Source organism: Hibiscus syriacus, unplaced genomic scaffold (genome assembly GCF_006381635.1).
Source record: "Hibiscus syriacus cultivar Baekdansim isolate YM2019G1 unplaced genomic scaffold, ASM638163v2 tig00001825_pilon, whole genome shotgun sequence".
NCBI classification, from domain to species: Eukaryota; Viridiplantae; Streptophyta; class Magnoliopsida; order Malvales; family Malvaceae; genus Hibiscus; species Hibiscus syriacus.
The window spans coordinates 886,164-906,133 of NW_024061893.1; the positions used below are offsets into that span (position 1 = coordinate 886,164).

Below are 19,970 nucleotides of genomic sequence, written 5' to 3' on the forward strand. Positions count from 1 at the left end.
TTAAGGAAAATAAAAGAAATTATCAATTCATATATCTAATCTGCCTATGCTAATTTATTTATTTATATATTTAGTTCGATGTATCCAAGATTCAGACACAACCACTTGGGACTTGCCCTTTAAACTTGGAAAGCATTCTCTGGTCGGCAAGCTCAAAAGGAGAGCATAAAATAGTACAAACTAATTGGAAAAAAACAAGTGATGAAAGCATGGGAAATCAAGGAAATGCAGAATCTGCGCTAATGCTGGAGTCAAGCAGTTGGCTAAATATTATTGTGTGAAACTGCATAACTGAGGGTGGATTCCGAGTTGACAGCTCCTGAGAAACTTGTTGCATTGTTGGTCGAGATTGTGGACTGGCATGTAAGCATTGAGATATTAGTTTTACAACTGTGACCACTGCCGCTGCTGTTCGTTTCCTAGGAGATGGAAGACGCTGGTCTAACAGATCTTTCAGTAGTAAATTACCGAATGACGCCGATGATGAACATGATGGTGAGAGCGAAGAAAATGATGATGACAGGAAATATATTAGATCCCCAGGGTGCCTTCCCATAAGTATTTCCAATGTCACCACTCCAAAGCTAAAGACATCACATTTTTCATTCACTTGCATAGCATACGCAAGCTCTACAAAGAAAAGGCGAGCTCAAGTGCATGAGTACGACTTTAGCTAGTATTGAACAGTTTACTTCAACGAAATTCAGAACATTTACAGCTAAAGAGAAAAAAAGGGATGTAAAGAAACAAAAGAAAAAATACCTGGAGCCGAGTAACCAAGAGTGCCTCCAAATTGGGTCCAATTGGAGGAGTCAGGATTTAGCAACCGGGCAGCGCCAAAGTCTGCAACATGAGCCTCATAGTCTGAATCTAGCAGAATGTTCTTGCTTGAAATGTCACGATGGACTATAGGAGGGGAGCAGTCATGGTGCATATAGGACACAGCATTAGCTATGCCTTTAACAACATTTACTCTCTTATCCAATCAAATTCCATTGCTTGTTCATCATTCCTTAGTAACTTCTCCAGGCTTCCTCCTTCTAAGAACTCATATACCAAAATTGAGTGTCGGGATGCGAACAGAAACCATGAAGTTTCACAATGTTCCGATGGCGTATTTCAGTTAAGGCCTGAATCTCATGTTAAAAGCTTTTGATCTGCCACCCCACCTTCCGGAAGTGGGTGAAGCTTTTTCACAGCAAACATTTGACCATTCGACAATTGTGCCTTGTAAACGCTGCCATATCCCCCAACTCCAATGCAGTATTTGGAGTCAAACTCTTCAGTTGCTTCAACTATGCTTTCGTACATCACTTTTCCATCATAGTTGCAAATTGCAAACATGTTATCACTTACTACTATCCTTGGCTTGTTGTCGATCTTCCTCTCTCTTCGTTGAAGAAGAAAGAATCGCAAAGACAACAAATACAAGTAGTAGTGTGCATAAAATAGGGATTATAGATGCAATCACAATTTTGCTATTCTTTTTCGATCAACATTATGGTTTAAATTGAAGAACATGCTTCCAACCTTTGATATTTCCGCACAAGCCTTTGTTGTTTCTGAACAGAAATGAAGCCTCTCGAAAGGCCTTGTTGTCTGGAAGAGGACCCTCCAACTGATTGCAGGATACATCAACAGATGTTAAGCTCAACATATCATGAAAAGTTGAGGGAATAAAACCGAAGAGCATATTGTTAGATATGTTCAGCTTTTCTAAAGATTTAAAGTTCCCAACTTGCTCCGGTATTTTACTTGTCAGCAAATTATGACTGATATCAAGAACTTGAAGAAAAGATAAACCGCCAACCTCAAACGGAATTCCTCCACTCAATCTGTTGACACTCAAATTCAGTTCCAAAAGTTTCTCACACTGACTCAAACTTTTAGGAATGGATCCATTAACTTGTTTGCTGCCAAGTTAAGACTAACAAGACCAGATAGCAATCCGATTTGTGGAGGAATACTGCCTGAAAGATGATTATCATTCAACACAAGGTTGAACAACAATTTTAGCTCTCCAGTTCCTTTGGAATGCCCCCAGTTAGATGATTTGAAGAGAGGTCACATGATTGTAGCTGAGTTGCCTTTCCAAGTTCTGAGGGATCTCACCGGTGATATTATTGTTCGAGATCCTTAGGCTTGTTAGCTTGTGGCACTGACCCCATTTTGATGATATCTCACCAGTCAATTTATTATCACTCAGATCAAGATAGTTTAGGTTCGGATATATACCTAAATCTTCAGATACATTCCCAGTAAGTTGATTGCGTTCAAGCCGAACTCTATATAAGCTAGTACAGTTCTTCAAGGTCTTGGGGATTGGACCCGTGAGATAGTTGTTTTCTGCTTTAAAATGTTCAAGTACTCCGCCAAGGCACACCTGTTGTGGTAAATGGCCAATCAAGTAGTTATCAGATAATTCAAAATGTTTCAAACTTGTAAGATTGTTCATCTCTGCCGGAATGAAACCACTGAGACTGTTGCTGAACAACCTTAAGTCACCAAGGGACTGGAGCTTACCAAGTTCCCGAGGAATTGAGCCCGCTAATTTATTGCGATCCAGTACCAATTCAATGAGATTGGTCAAGTTTCCGATACTGGAAGGAATAAATCCTGACAGCGCATTGGAGAAAAGGTGAAGATATATCAGATTTTTCAAGTTTCCTATAGAAGCAGGGATTAAACCCGAGAGATTTGCTTCTGACAAGTAAAGGTCAGTGAGAGATCTCATTCTTCTCCGACCTCTTGCGGAATTGAACCATGAATGTTATTACCGCCAAGATAAAGATAAAATACTTTGGTCAAGTTTCCTATTGAAGCAGGGATTTCACCAGTAAAACTATTATTGTACAGATGAAGCACTTCAACGGAACTTAGCATTCCAATTTCTTTTGGTATGGAGCCTGAAATTGTATTATTAAAAAGGCTTAGGAAGGATAATTGGTCAGTTTCCAACAGAGAGGGGGAGAGAACCGACCAAATTATTATCAGAGAGATCAAGTTTATTCAAGGACTTCAACATTCCAATTTGTTGAGGCACAGAACCAGAAAACTTGTTTTTGTATAAGAAAAGACAACCAGCCCGTCAAGTTTCCAATAGAAGCGGGAATTTCACCGGTAAGATTATTGTTGTTCAAACAAAGCTCTGTAAGAGAACCTAGCATCCCAATTTCTTTAGGCATGGACCCCGATTTTTATTGTCGAAAAGTTCAAGAAAAGACAAGTTGGTTGAGTTTCCAATAGAACAGGGATTTTACCGGTAATACTATTATTGGACAAATAAAGCTCTGTAAGGGAACTCATCATTCCAATTTCTTTCGGTATGGACCCGAGATTTTATTGTAAAAAGGTGAAGATGAGATAAGTTGGTTAAGTTTCCAATAGAAGCAGGAATTTCACCGGAAATACTATTGAACAAATAAAGCCATGAAAGGGAACCTAGCATTCCGATTTCTTTTGGTATGGACCCCGAAATTTTATTTTCAAAAAGACAAGTTGAAATAAGTCGGTTAAATTTCCAATAGAAGGGGGGATCGAACCTGTTGGGTGTTTTCAAACAGGTAAAGCTCTGAAATAGAGCTTAAATTTCCTATTTCAAATGGAATATTCCAGAAAGATAATTGGAAGACAAGTCCAGGTATTTAATCTAGATAGGGTACCGACATCTGATGGAATGGTTCCATTGAGATAATTGTAGCTTAGATCAAGAACAGTAAGTTCGGGGAAAGCAGAGAAGCTAAAACCATGAAGTGTACCTTTTAGCTGGAACTTGAAAGGTTAACTGGCTACCCTTCTAGAGTTCCACAAATGATCCCAGTCCAGTTACAAGGGCCATTCCATCCCAGGAAGAGAGGAAAGACCGACTTTGATTATCAACTGGCCTTCCACTTTAGAAGAGCACCGGCTTCTTTTTGTATTGTAGGTGATTCATCTCTAAAAGTGCCGGAAACTGAACCAAAGACATGGAAAGAAGAAACCGCAGCAGGGTGAAGAAGGAGAAGAAGACCTTGAAGGATGAAGATGTTAACTTGCTAATAAAATACCATAGCTTAAAATTGGTAAGGCATGTATTGGTTACACTCAACTCTAAAGGAAAGTAGTTGCTGAGAATGTGATAATAAACGAAGAATAAGTAATACATTCATAGGCAACGTACTTTTCTCTCCTCTTTGACATTTCAATCATGCAACTTACCAGGACCAGGACGCACCGTGTTTATTGGGGCTGACTTTTATGCCGGTGGGACAGCCCCCATTTTTTGGGATCTTAACGTTTGATTCTGTCATGTGAAGCTTTTCCGTCAACTGGACGGTGTGCCTGACTTTTGATATTTGTTTCCACACGACATCCAACTGCCTATAGGCTTATAGCCACAAGTGAACATGAATCCCTATGGATAAACAATACTCCATAAAGACGGAGAAAGAAAAGGAAAACAAAGTTGAAAGATTATAAAAAAGAAGGATATATTTATATTTGGATAATTAAAATTAATAAAAGAAAGGAAAAGATGAGAATTCTAATGTATCTCTCCTTGGGAAGGAAGTCAATTCATTTACAATTAAATATTTATATAAATAAATTAATAAATGACTATTATTTCGTAAGCATGAAACAAAATTCACTATGTAAAATCATACTAATTGTCCTTTATATATTTAAAAAAGGTGAAGAGAGAAGACCTTGAAGGATGAAGATGTTAACTTGCTAATAAAAGATACCATAGCTTAAAATTGGTAAGGCATGTATTGGTTACACTCAACTCTAAAGGGAAAGTAGTTGCTGATGTGATAATCGAAGAATAAGTAATACATTCATAGGCAACGTACTTTTCTCTCCTCTTTGACATTTCAATCATGCAACTTACCAGGACCAGGACGCACCGTGTTTATTGGGGCTGACTTTTATGCCGGTGGGACAGCCACCCATTTTTTGGGATCTTAACGTTTGATTCTGTCATGTGAAGCTTTTCCGTCAACTGGACGGTGTTGCCTGACTTTTGATATTTGTTTCCACACCGACATCCAACTGCCTATAGGCTTATAGCCACAAGTGAACATGAAATCCCTATGGATAAACAATACTCCATAAAGACGGAGAAAAGAAAGGAAAACAAAGTTGAAAGATTATAAAAAAGAAGGATATATTTATATTTTGGATAATTAAAATTAATAAAAGAAAGGAAAAGATGAGAATTCTAATGTATCTCTCCTTGGGAAGGAAGTCAATTCATTTACAATTATATTTATATAAATAAATTAATAAATGACTATTATTTCGTAAGCATGAAAACAAAATTCACTATGTTAAAATCATACTAATTGTCCTTTATATATTTAAAAAATAATAAAATATTTTTCACCATTTCAATCCTGCCTGTGAAAAAATTTCCACCGTCAATATACTTGATAGATAATCCAAATTTTAATCTATAAACCAATAAATATAGGATAAACTACAAATTTCATCACTCAACTTTTACTTGATTCCTGTTTTGGTCACTAAACTTTAAAAAATTTCAATTTGATCTCAACTTTAGAAGTTCCTATCCACATAAGTCTCCCGATAAAACTGGTCACTAAATTTTAAAAAATTCAATTTGATCACTTGACTTTAGAAGTTCCGCTCCACATAAGTCTCGTCCTTTCACCAAAGCCAGACAGAGGTTCCTCTTGATATCTCTCCTTAGATCCTTTGGAAGGCTTTGAACCAAGTTTTCTTCTTCAACACCGTGTGTCTCCACTCTCCAACCACTTATATTGGTCAAACAGTCTTACTCGTTCCTAAGGTACTGGGGAAGCCCAATGTTGCGTCCTCTGTTCGGAGTCCTCCTCTTGATCCTCATTTCTTCTAGTGAATGGTAAGAGATTGAAGTTAAGTATGTTTACAACATCGACAATTCCAGAAGACCACTGGAGCGTCAATAGGTTTCAAAGTTTCACCGAAGTAAGTCATTGGTTAGATAAAGCATGAAAATTCATCTGCATGTTTCTGGTCACTAATGCAAAGAGGATGAGTCCAAAGTGCAAGTGCTATGAGAGTATAACCTCACCAGGATCAGCACTAGTTTGAAGCCCCATGTCTAAGGGTACTGCAAAGACATTGAGGAACATACAGAAGAATCTGTAGACATCCGTTTTTGTCCGGGTCTTTTCTATTTTAATTTTTTATTATTATTGTGTTTTTTTTATTATTATTATTATTTAATATATTACATTATATTTTTTGCAGGCTTGAAGCCCAATCTGATACAAGGTAGCCCCAAAACAGATTACAAATATACAACCCACCAGCCCAGATCCAGACCCAAGATCCGTCCCGATTCAAAACTTAGGGTTTTAAACCCTAAAATAGATTAGGGTTTTAACCCTAATCCCCTAGTCAGCCAGTCGTCGTTGTCGTTTGGCCTTTCATCTCCCAGCCATGCTTGACCGCCGATGGTGAATCCCGAGCCAGGTCGTCATCAGCAATCTGGTCACACATGAAGCAAATGTCATCAACATTGTATCAAACTTACCCCAAGTTGAAACCCCAAATAAAATATAACCTAAATCCCGATTTTTACGGGATTTAATCCTGAAAAATCAGTGAGACCCATACCCCTATTCTAGATATCATTATCATCAAATCCATCACAGAAAAGGGAAATAAAAACAGAACGGAGAGAAAATGAGGATTCATTCGGGGTTTTCAGAGAAAAGGAGATAGATTTTTTAAAGAAACCGAGAAGAAAATAAAGTTTTTAAATCGATAAAACCAAAAAATAGAAACGAAAAAGCCTTACCTTTGAGACCATTGACCTGCTCACCGAAGCTGAAAGATCCGTCTTAAGCAGCCAAGTAATCCCTTTGTCTTGAGGGTTTAGTTTTTAGGTTGAGATTTTTGGGGTTTAGGTTATAAGAAGCAAGAAAGTAATCTGGGGTGGTTATTTTGTGTGTTAACCATCGAGAACGCAGTGGAAACGCCGTGAGGCGGCGCTGCTCGTGGGTTTGGGGGAGAGTTTCTCTCTTTTATTTTTTGGCCAAGATATGAAATGATTTTAGGGTTCTTATAACCCTATAAAGATGGTTAAATACCATCTGTTGTGCGACAACGTTTCAACAAGGGGAGGCTATGCGACACCGTTTCAACAAGGGGAGGCTAGGCATTTTTGCATAAAGGGGTAAATCTCAGTTTAAGTCCCCCACGTTTGTATTGTTCTGTAACTGGTCATTAATGAAATTTTGAAATCTTTGACTTCAGGCCTCATGTTTATTTTCATTGTATTTTAGTCCTAGCTTTATATTAAATATGTGTATGTTGATATTTTACTTTAAGCACATATTTTTTAAGTTTTCATATTAGTCACTGAATAGAACTTGAATCCTTTAATTTCTAGCTTCAAGTATTGATTGTTTGTATTTTAATCATTATCTGTTATTTAATATAAATTTGGTTTAATGTCTATTTTAGGCTATTAATACATGATTTATTTCATTTATCCTTATTTGTCTAGTAGTGAATTTATCTGTATTTATGATTTGGTTCCTGAATTTATTTGTCTTTTGTTCCAGTCCTTAAATATTATTTTGAAAGATAAATTTTGAGTTTGTATCATAGATCTTAGATTTCACTTTTAACCCATTTTGGTCACTGTTATGGTTTTGTAAGTGAAATTATGGTGTTTATTACATATTTATGCTTTATTATTTTGTCCTTTTGTTTTTTTAATGTCATTTTTTATCCTAGTTCAAACCGTTTAATTCATATGTTTATTTTTATGTTATTATATGTTTTTATTATATATATATATATAATATATTTTATGTATATATATTTTATGTGTGTTTAATTATTTTTCTTAATCCTTGTATGTTTATATTCTTATTTCATTATTTATTTTCTCATTCATATTAATTTAATTTTAAATTAGCCTTCGTATTAATATTATGTGTCTCTCGTACTTGATTAAAAGGTTTACGCATCCGAATGTGTTTCAAACACGTATTCGTAAAATGAGCGTAGAAAGTACCACTTGGTCGAAGTGGTGCGATCCTGTACGATTTTAACGACATAATACTTGAAATAAATTGAGTTTATGTACTATTAATTTATTTTAATGATGCAATGTGTGTTATTTTAATTCATTATATGCTATTGCAAATCGTCAATTTTCCTTTATATTCGATTCATATATTTATTTATGGAATATTCTTTTACTAATAAGAAATAGTTGAAATTAGTTTTTCCCATGGAGAATTACTAATTTCGAGATTTTTTTTTTAATTAAAGAATTTTCCCTAACATTCATTAATTCGAAGCAAATTAATTAAATTTCAATAAATAGATCACATTTTAACTTTATATTCGATCTATCATTTTCACCATTACGACAACGTGTAAGCGACACAGTACCAGTTTTGGACATTGTGGGGTGCTAATCCTTCCCCACATAACCGACTCCCGAATCCATTTAACGAATCTTTGGTAAACGCAGACCAAATTTTGTCTTATAAAATATTTTTTCTTAAAATTGTTTTAAAAGACATTTTTAGATATTCGACCTACCTAACCCAAAGGTCGATGGCATCTCCTATTCGATTTAATTTCAATTAATCCAAAATCCTCAATTTTCCAAATAAAATAATCGTTTTTAAAATAATATTTAATTGTTTTAAACCTAAAAAAAATGGTTATGACAGCTTGGCGACTCTATGGGGACTTTTTTTATGAGAGTCAAGCTGTAAAGTCGCTTATACATAGTCGTTTGGTGGAAATTATGAGTTTGAGTATTTAGTTAACTTGATTCGTTTATTGAAGTTTTAATTGCTTCATTTTTATCTGTCATACTAACAATTTAATCTTTGTTTTCAGATTCGTCAAGGTTTTATCAAGTTTTTTTTTGTTTCGTTTTCCTTTGAGTCAAAAGTAGGTACGTTCCTCCTCACACACATCACGAACATTGGCATAACATAAGCTCTAGACACGAACTTTGATCCAAATTAGTCGGGTGAATGCTTTACTCTCGTAAGAATTTATTCTTCGTATGAGTTTTAGCAAATAACCCAAGGGATACATACCTTATACCTTCGTAGGGATTTATTCCTCGTATGGGTATAAGGTAGTGAATTCCCTCGAATTGAACTCGTTCCGTTCGAAACCTGTAATGGGTGAGGATCGAGGGTTTAGAAGCCCAAGGGGCACCAACATCAAGGACAATTCGAGTCCCTTTTTTCCCGTTAGAGCCGAAATCATGCATATAGTGAACCGTAGAACGATCCCCTAGGTATAGTCATACTGAACCTTTGTCTGTCAGTAGGTACCCAATAGGTGTACACGAAGGAGGAACGACTCTAAACTTTTACCTTTTGCTTTAAATTCGTAGAATATTTTTTTCCGAACAAAAGCATGCGAACTAGATACCATGCGGTTAGGACCAATTTCTTGAAAATAGATCATTGTGGGTAGAAAGCCTGTCCGGGTAGGATTGCTGTCTATTAAAATTTTTCGAGTAGATATCATGACGGGGTATGTGTTATTCATCTCTGAATTACATTTTTCTATATCAATTATTTATCAGTACTAATTAATTTCTTTCTTTTGTTGTGCACACTAACTTGTTTATTTTCATTTGTTTCATTTGTTTGTGTCATTTTGTCATCATTATTTGCATTTGCATTGCATCGTCATGACATAATGCGAAAATATTGATCTACAAGGGGATATTCAAGAGAAATTTCACAAGGAGAGATAAAAATTTCAATCAAGCAGTCACATATACAGACATGCATCGAGGGCTGAAAGGGTTCATAATACAAGAAGGAGACTTGCTCGAGGATCGTGCAACATTCAAGACGATGATACACTGAGTCGAGGGTAATCCCGCAGTAGGTTCTTATCTACGAGCATTCTATTGCCAGCCATCAAGGAGCGACGCACTTGCTTCAATACCGTCGGGCAGTAACGGAGTTAGATTAGAGAACGCTTGAGGGGTATCGTTTTCGAGGACGAATATCCGAGAAGAAGCAGCGATCCACTTCATATTCAACATCTAAGCGAAGGCATGTCTGCAAATTAGATTGTCTTGTAATGTGAAGGTTTTATTTCTAGTGAAAATTATTCTACGATATTCATCGTTGGGATCACATTTTGTGTTTGCATTTGCATCATTGCATTCTGCATAACATTCATTTAAGTGTTTTTACACGCATTAATCCTACCTTATGGGAAACTTTGAGGAATGTTTCTAAATGTGCAACTGCATTCGCATAGTACTGAGAATGGATGCAAAATTCGAGCAACTGAAGAAAGAGCTGGAAGAGAGTTTGCAAAAGATGCAAGCAGAGTGGGAAGTTAAAATGGAGTAGGTACAAAAGGCCACCATGGACCGTATCTTGCAAAATCAAAGCGACCTAATGGATCAAATGGTATCAAAGTTGGCTGGGATCAACCAAGAGAGAGGCAAAGAGAAGATTTCCTTGACCAGAGGAAACTCTAAATGTGTGATAGCTTATGCTAGTCCCCAAATAATTTTTCACCCCACAAGCTTCTAGCCATCAAGCACATTTTTCCGCCACTAAAATCAGTAACTATTCTAGGTTCTCGGGATCACTATACTAATCATAGTATGTCAAATTTGATGAGATGAAGAGAGCCAACAATGAGAATCCCGGAGAATCTGAAATAGTATGTAGAGAGACATTCCAGGGAATGAGAGGACAGAGCTCTCACTATGGAATAGATGCACAGAATTAGTACTAGTTCCTAACTTGGTGCTTTCGCCCAAATTCAAGATGCCCGACTTTGAAAAATACAGTGGAACCAGCTGCCTAATGCCCATCTCACGATGTTTATTCGAAGAATGACTGGGTACACAAACAATGATCAGATGTTGATTCACTGCTTCTAAGCCAGTTTAATTAGACCCTCTTCAAGGTGGTACAATCAACTGAGTCGTACTCAAATTCGCTCTTGGAAGGATTTGGCTAATGTCTTTCTGAGTCAATACAAGCACATGATTGATATGGCCCCTGATCGAACAATGCTACAGAATATAGAGATGAAGAATAGTGAGAACTTCGACAATATGCTCAAAGATGGAGGGATGTCGCATCTCAAGTACATCCACCAATGACTGAAAGAGAGTTCATCACTCTATTCATTGATACTTTGAAGTCTTCATATCGACTACATGATAGGAGCTGCCACCAAGAGTTTCTCTAACATCGTCATGTGTGGAGAATGATCGAAAGAGAAATCAAGAATGGCCAGATATGAGGCACTAGTCGTACCGACAATGAGGAAAGAGCTGAGATTAACATTGAGATCTTATCTAGTTAGTTTGGGGACCAAACCTCATAAGACATTCTATGAAAAAACTCACATCAGTACAATTCCAATGACATATGAGGAGTTGCTCCCAGCTAGTTGAGATGAATCTGGTGACTCCAGTTCAGTCGAAACCAAGAAAAGCCCCATATCCTGAAGGCCATGATATTAACACCATATGCAGCTATCACATTGGGAGCTCAGGGAACACTGAGAATTGTAGGACATTGAAGCGCAAGGTCCAAGATCTGATCGATTCAGGGGCATTAATGTTTCAATGTGTGATGGGGCATTCTGATTGGAAGTCGGCCATGACCCATCAGGAGATTTGTTGCATTTCATGCATGACATCTTGTTTGAATTTGTTTTTCTTTTGTTCTTTTTATGTTTAAATGTTTGCAAATCACTTGACTTTTGAACATTCTCAATAAAATGCTTCATTCTTAGGAAATGAACAATGAGAAAATTTTAATCTTTTTTAATCTTGAATTCTTTAAATATCATTTTAATTAAAATATTTTAATAATTGAGGTTGTAAATCTTTGACAAATGACAAGATTGAACCTTGCAAAACAATGACCCCTTGATCTAAAATATCCACCAGAATATATACCCTCTCTTGCAGGGACCGAGCTAATTATCTCCTCGTATGTATAACCAATTAAAGTCTTGGCATTCAGGTATGTGTTAGGAGCAGACAAAATGGGGCAACTAGCAGATGTGATTGCAAAACTAATTGGTTCTTACTTCTGTTTATGATGATCATGGTCTTTTCAGATGGAATGGTCAAGTAGGTGAATCTAGTTTGGGTCAGTTGCTTGGAAATTGAACTCTAACGATGAGATTTTCTGACTTTCAACAAACTAAGACTATAACAGGTTCTCATCAGCAAGCTTAAGAAATGGAATTCGTATACCCAAAAATTATATTGCATATGTATACAATAAAGTTGAGCTATTCCGCTAAAGCAATTGGTTATAGAGGAAACTCGAAAGCCCTGTCTTTATGAATAGATTAAATTCAACCATGACATTAATCGGGTACTTGGCAATTCGGTGTTTGCTCCACTATGGTTGTCAAGTCGAAGACTTTGTGATGACATGAATCCTTCAGCTAGCCATACAAAGGCAATTATGAAATATATGTACAATAAAGCTGAATCCAGCTAGCCAAGCAATGGCAAATTAAATCAAAATTACTAAATAAGAAGTTTCGGTGAATATGGACTAAGGGAGTTGAGGAACACCTGTTATAGTCGACTTCACACGAGCACTCAGAAATCTTATTTTTAGACCGATATTTCTGCACTACCTTGACTAGGTAAGTCTACGAAGCTTGAACAAATGGAAATTTCAGAGAACTGAAACAAAAGTGTTCTAAAGAGTTTAGCAATTGACTATGCTAGTTGTGTCATTTTGTTCGCCTCCGATTAAATGCAAAATCAAGAAAGAGGGTATGTCATTATCTTCACGAGGACCAATTGATGAAACAAACCTTAGAATTTAGGTAGCCAACCTCAAAAACAACCTTTCGATCTTGATATTTGTCAAAGATTTGCAGCTATCAAAGATTAAAAGAGCTTTTGATTTTTATATTCAATGAATTCATATTGTTGTGATTTGCTCCAATGTGAAGCCAAAGAAAGGGAATTATTTAGTTCATTTGACAATGAAAACCACATATTTTTTCTTCGTCAAGTTGTTTTCAAAAGAAGAAAAACATTTTTAAACAGATAAGTTCTTTGGAAGTATATCTTGGAATTCAACGAATATCTCTCCAAAGCTCAAGATCGAAGTGGGGCAAGGGAAGCCAATTCTTGGGACAAAATTTGCTAGGGCAAGGAAACAAATTGTCTCAGGTTGAGTTTTGCAAGAATACACACTGGTGGAAATGAATACAAAATAAATCAAAGATAGAGTGAAGAGTGCTCTCGCAACTATTCTCCTTCTAGATCGAGAAAACATACATCGATGCATACATACATCAACATATACATACATATTACATGAGTTTGCATCTTTGCATCAAACATTTATCATGTATATTAAAGATAATTTTCTCCTTACTTGAGGAAAATTAAAAAAATAAACAAAATAAACAAAATAAATTTCATCTTGACATCCATCATAACATCCAAGATAGTCAGTAAAAAATGCATCATTTTGATCTCTTAGGAAATCAAAGCTCGGAAATGACCAGATGTCTCAAACTTGAAGAAGAATGATTTGGCTTCCTGAAGTTAACAATCAAGATATTTCCTTAACATGCAGGAACAAACAGACTTTTTATCACCTTTGAGGGTGTTTTTCTTGAAACAAAATTTTGTCTCGCTTGAGACAGTTTTCTAAAAACAAATTTTGTCTCGCTTGAGACAATTTCTTTCAAAACAAATTTCATCTCACTTGAGACATTTTTTCCTTTAAGATACAAATTTGAATTTGTTTCACATTAAACAAAGTTGATCTCAGTTAAGATCACTTTCTCTTAAAACAAACTTCGTCTTGCTTGAGACATTTTTTCCTTTGATATACAAATTTCAAATTTGATTCACTTGAAACAAAAATTAATCTCACTTGAGATTGTTATTTTTTTCAAAACAAATTCCGTTTGAGACATTTTTCCTTGAGAATACAAATTTCGAATTTGTTTTCACATTAAACAAAGTTGATCTCACTTGAGATCAATTTCTCTAAAAACAATTTTGTCTCGTTTGAGACAATTTCTCTAAAACAAATGTTGTCTCACTTGAGACAATTTTCCAAATTATGAATTTGTTTCACTGGAAACAAACATCATCTTTGAGTCATTTCTTTTGAAACAAAGGATCTTTGAGTCTATTTCTTTTAAAACAAACTTTGTCTCTCTTGAGACGGATTTTATTGAAAATCTTTGAGTCTGTTTCACCTAAAACAAAATGAAAATCTTTGAGTATGTTTCTTTGATAACAAAATTTTGTCTCTTTTGAGAAAGTTTCTTTTGAAATAATCTTTGAGTATGTTTCTTTGGGGAAAAAAATTGTCTCTTTTGAGATAGTTCCTTTGAAGAAAAATCTTTAAGTTTGTTTTATGAAAACAAAGGTTTGTCTCTTTTGAGACAATTTCTCTTAAAACAAACATCTTTGAGATTGTTTCACTTGAAATAAACCTATCTTTGTGTTTGTTTCTCTTGAAACAAAAGTCTGTGAGTTGTTTCTTTGAATAAAAATCTTTGATTTGTTTTTTTTGAAAAATTCTTGAGTCTGTTTCTTTTGAACCAAAGTTTTGTCTCTCTTAAGACAATTTCATGAAAAAATCTTTGAGTCATTTCTTTTGAAACCAAAATCTTTGAGTTTATTTCTTTTGAAATAAAGTTTTGTCTCTCTTGAGACAGTTTTTCTTGAGAAAAAATCTTTGAGTCTGTTCCTTTTGAAAAATCTTTGAGATTGTGTCTCTTAACAAAATCATATGTGATTCTATTTCTTTAAAAACAATTTTGTCTCTTGAGACAATTTTTAATGAAAACCAACCTTTGATATTGTTCTTTTGAGAAAAATCCTTGAGTCTGTTTCTTTGGAAATAAAATTTACAATCTTTGAGTCAGTTTCTTTTGAAACATCATCTTTGAGTCGGGTTCTTTTGAAATCATTATCCCTAAAGATGGCCAAACTCTTCATCACATATGATTCGTGTCATCCCCGACCAGATCACTTCATCACGTATGAGCCGTGTCACCCCTAGATAACCAGCAGTCCTCATCACGTAGGAACCGAGTTATCACCCTTCCTAAAGATGACCAGAACTCTTCATCACGTATGAGTCGTGTCATCCCCGACTAGATCTCTTCATCGCGTATGAGCCGTGTCCCCCTAGATAACCAGTCGTCCTCATCACGTAGGAACCGAGTTATCACCCTTCCTAAAGATGGCCAGAACTCTTCATCACGTATGAGTCGTGTCATCCCTCGACCAGATTTCCTCATCACGTAGGAACCATGTCACCCTTAGACGACCCGAACTCTTCATTGCGTATGAGCATGTCGTCCCAACGACAAACCTTATCCAATTTCTAAGCAAAAAAGGAGAGAAACCAGACAAAAACGTGTTGTCTTGTCGTTTTTGCCCTATTCTTGTTAACACAAGATGTGCAAAGAGGGGCAGCTGTATACACTCGTTTTTGTCCGGGTCTTTCCTATTTTAATTTATTATTATTATTGTTTTTATTATTTATTATATTACATTATATTTTTTGCAGGCTTGAAGCCCATCTGATACAGGCAGCCCCAAAACAGATTACAATATCCAACCCACCAGCCCAGATCCAGACCCAAGATTCGACCCGATTCAAAACTTAGGGTTTTAAAACCCTAAATAATTAGGGTTTTAACCCTAATCCCCTAGCTCACCAGCCACCGTCGCCGTTTGGCCTTCCATCTCCCAGCCATGCTTGAGTCGCCGATGGTGAATCCTGAGCCGGCCGTCATCAGCAATCTGGGCACACAGTGAAGTAAATGTCATCAACATATCAAATTTAACCCCAAGTCTGAAAACCCCAAATAAAATATAACATAAACCCTGATTTTTACGGGATTTAATCCTGTAAATTCAGTGAACCCATACCCTTATTCTAGATATCATCATCAAATCCATCGCAAAAAGGGAAATAAAAACATAATGAGAGAAATGAGGATTCATTCAGGTTTTTCACAGAAAATGGAGATAAATTTTTTTGAAAGAAAACCGAGAAGAAATGACCATTGACCTGTCCACCGAAGTTGAAAGATCCGTCTTAAGCAGTCAAGGTAATCCCTTTGTCTTTAAGGGTTTGGTTTTTAGGTTGAGATTTTTGGGGTTTAGGTTATAGGAAGCAAGAGAGTAATTTGGGGTGGTTATTTTGTGTGTTAACCACCGAGAAGGTAGTGGAAACGCCGTGAGGCGACGCTGCTCGTGGGTTTGGGGGAGAGAATTTCTCTCCTTTGTTTTTCGATCGAGATATGCAAATGATTTTAGGGTTCTTACAACCCTATAAATATGGTTACCATCTGTTGTGCGACATCGTTTCACAAGAAGACTAGGCATTTTTTGCATAAAGGGGTCATGTTTATTTTTATTGTATTTTAGTCCTAGCTTTTATATTAATATGTGTATTTGATATTTTACTTTTAGCACAGATTTTTTTAAGTTTTCATATTATCATGAATAGAACTTTGAATCCTTTAATTTCTAGCTTCAAGTATTGATTGTTTGTATTTTAATCATTATCTGTTATTTAATATAAATTTGGTTTAATGTCTATTTTAGGCTATTAATTCATGATTTATTTCATTTAGATCCTTATTTGTCTAGTAGTGAATTTATCTGTATTTATGATTGGTTCCTGAATTTTTTGTCTTTTGTTCCAGTCCTTAATATTATTTTGAAAGATAAATTTTGAGTTGTATCATAGATCTTAGATTTCACTTTTAGCCCATTTTGGTCACTGTTTTGGTTTTGTAAGTGAAATTATGGTGTTTATTACATATTTATGTTTATTATTCCTTTTATATTTCGTCCTTTTGTTTTTTAATGTTTTATTATTAGTTCAAACCGTTATTCATATGTTATTTATATGTTATTATATGTTTATTATTATTATTATTATTATTATTATATATATATATATATATATATTATATTTATGTGTTTAATTATTTTTTCTTAATCCTTGTATGTTTATATATTGCTTATTTCATTAATTATTTATCTCATTCATATTAATTTAATTTTAAATTAGCCTTCGTAATATTTGTGTATCTCGTACTGATTAAAGGTTTACGCATCCGAATGTGTTTCAAACACGTATTCATAAAATGAGCATGGAAAGTACCACTTGGTCGAAGTAGTGCGATCCTGTACGGCATTTTAAAGACATAATAACTTGAAATAAATTGAGTTTATGTACTAATTAATTTATTTTATGATGCAATGTGTGTTATTTTAATTCATTATATGCTATTGCAAATCGTCAATTTTCCTTTATATTCGATTCGTATATTTATTTATGATGGAATATTCTTTACTAATAAGAAATAGTTGAAATTAGTTTTTCCGATGGATTTACTAATTTCGAGATTTCTTTTTGAATTAAAGAATTTTTCCTAACATTTATTAATTCGAAGCAAATTAATTAAATTTCAATAAATGGTCACATTTTAACTTTATATTCGATCTATCATTTTCACCATTACGACAACGTGTAAGCGACACAGTACCAGTTTTGACATTGTGGGGGATGCTCATCATTCCCCACGTAACGACTCCCGATCCATTTAATCGAATCTTTGGTAAACGCATACCAAATTTGTCTTATAAAATTTTTTTTTCTTAAAATTGTTTTAAAAAACGTTTTAGGTATTCGACCTACCTAACCCAAAGGTCGATGGCGACTCTATTCGTGGTAAACGCATACCAAATTTTGTCTTATAAATTTTTTTTCTTAAAATTGTTTTAAAACGTTTTTAGGTATTCGACCTACCTAACCCAAAGGTCGATGGCGACTCCTATTCGATTTAATTCCATTAATCCAAAATCCTCAATTTTTTTCCAAATAAAATCATAATCGTTTTAAAAAATAATATTAATTGTTTTAACCTAAAAAATGGTTATGATAGAATCTTCGTAATCAAGTAGAAGAGGCAAAATGATGTTCAATTTTAAAATAATAATAAATAAATAAAAAGACATCAGAGCCATGCAAGCATCATTTACATAATTGATCATTTGACATTAGATTTAGCTGAAATTTAATAGACAGTTAACAAATACCTTCTGAATTACAACACATATTTCTATTTTCTTAAGGTCATTTGAAAATGAACAAGCATGCAAGTTTAGCACAAGATTATATTTTATAAATACTACAAAGTACAACACGCTAGGAATGAGTTGAAATAAATGGGAAAGATGAATATAACTTCCACTCAGAAACGTGTCAAACAGAAGCATGGAGACGTATAATCACAAATGGCTTTAAGTTCTTACTGTTACAGCTACAACATTAAGAGTTGATCAAAGGCCTGTCGTCACAATGTAGATTTCCAATAGATGCTGTCTGTGTGAACACTGAAGATTTCAACATCAAATGGAGGATCATCATTATTATCATCAGCTGGGGACTTATTCTTAGAACAGAGTCGTGCATGTCCTTCCATATGTCCTAAGCCTTCAGCTTCTCATTCCCGTAGAAGAAACTTGTATTGCATTCATTATTATCAACTGCGTTACAAGCCTTTTTCCAGCATGTGTCGTCAGTTCAACAGCAACTCAAAAGTAACAACAATAATTTCAGTGAAAGTCTCCACTTTCCTTGCTCTATATCATTAGAAATAAAATGGCAGTTAATTTGAATTGATTCGCTTCTCTCTTCAAGTATTGTCAACATTTTCAGTATTCTAAGAATCAAATTAGTCGCTTTAGTGAGCTCTTAATCGAACGAAACATTCACTAGAACGCAATGAAAGGAACAATTAAAGAAAATGGTGGACTTCTTGATCGGAAATTCCTTGTTCAAACGAATGCCTAATTTCTACATTAAGTAACACAATCAGAATTTTTTTTATAAAAAAAAAAAAGCAAAATTAGAATCCAACCAACAAAATAAGTAAAAAGGTTCTACGCAATACGCATATCATTATGAACTAATGTCAAAGAAAATTAATTGAGAGTAGGAAAGCAAGACTCGGAGAAATTCTTGAAGTAGACTTAAAAAATTGAATTTAATAAATTACAGATAAACTAAAAACAAAAAACAAAAAGAGAATCACAATTAGGCCGCCGCGCGACAGATGAGGAGGAATAAGAAGAAAAAGGAAGAAAATTGGTAGGAGAAATAGAAAGGTGAAACTACAACTTGGCGAGAACGTCTGACATAAAGGAGAAGGGCATCAAAATGATCGAACTGTCCCTAAGATTTCAGTTTTATGGTTGTCGTCGGTTTTGACATTCGCTGATTTAGGGACCAAAATCCGAAACTTGGCATTACAATTAGAATGCTTTAGGATTATATTATGATACAAAATTTAAATATTTATGAAATAAATAAAATAAAACATTTTTTTTAAAGAAAAATCCATAAATTGTTTGAGGGAGGGGGTTAAACTCTGGGATTAAGATTAACCACGAGTTCTTGTCGATAATAAAATAAACAATTCTGACAATTATCTTAATCTCACGTTAGTGAAATTACTAAAAAGAACTTCATTAACATATCATTTAGTATCCATATATATATACATATATGAATGTATGAATGTAAAGATCAATGTGGTCAAAAGGGATTAAGCGAACGAAGTTAAAGTTTGCTTGCACGCCTTGCATTTGCTGAGCCTTAGTAAAACACATCATCTTAGCCCGGCCGCCATGCCATTATATAAAACATAAAAGAATATAATGAAGAAGGGAAAAGAAAGAAAGGCATGAGAATATGAAACTCTTCATGGTATTTATTGCCTCAAATTGCAAGTATTGTCTGAGAAAATAATACATCATCTTCTGAAAGGACAGCAAAATTTGTGAGGGACTCTCCCACAGCATGCTATATGCAAGACATGATAATAACAGAATGTTTGGATGCCAATTTCAGGCTGCATTTGTCCAACTTCAGCCTAAAACTGTTATCGTCGAGATCAATAAGATCATCCGCCACAAA

The 19,970-nt window shown here is 34.9% G+C and overlaps 1 protein-coding gene and 1 pseudogene across 2 annotated transcripts; both read right to left on the bottom strand.

Annotated features, from left to right (window-relative positions):
* Positions 1-106: 106 nt before the first annotated feature.
* Positions 107-1,988, bottom strand: LOC120136460 (annotated as a pseudogene).
* On the bottom strand, positions 1,555-11,348 carry LOC120135869 (probable leucine-rich repeat receptor-like protein kinase At1g35710). 2 transcript variants are annotated; one of them, XM_039152046.1, is made up of 2 exons: positions 11,337-11,348; positions 1,555-2,929 (listed from the first exon to the last, which is right to left on the bottom strand). In XM_039152046.1, exon 2 carries the CDS (start codon positions 2,732-2,734, stop codon positions 2,045-2,047), a length of 690 nt encoding a protein of 229 aa, XP_039007977.1. In that variant the 5' UTR covers positions 2,735-2,929; positions 11,337-11,348; the 3' UTR covers positions 1,555-2,044. The 2 variants fall into 2 exon arrangements, with proteins under 2 accessions (XP_039007977.1, XP_039007981.1); XM_039152050.1 differs by lacking the exon at positions 11,337-11,348 and adding an exon at positions 2,981-3,331 and having other exon boundaries at positions 1,555-2,906.
* Positions 11,349-19,970: the final 8,622 nt, after the last annotated feature.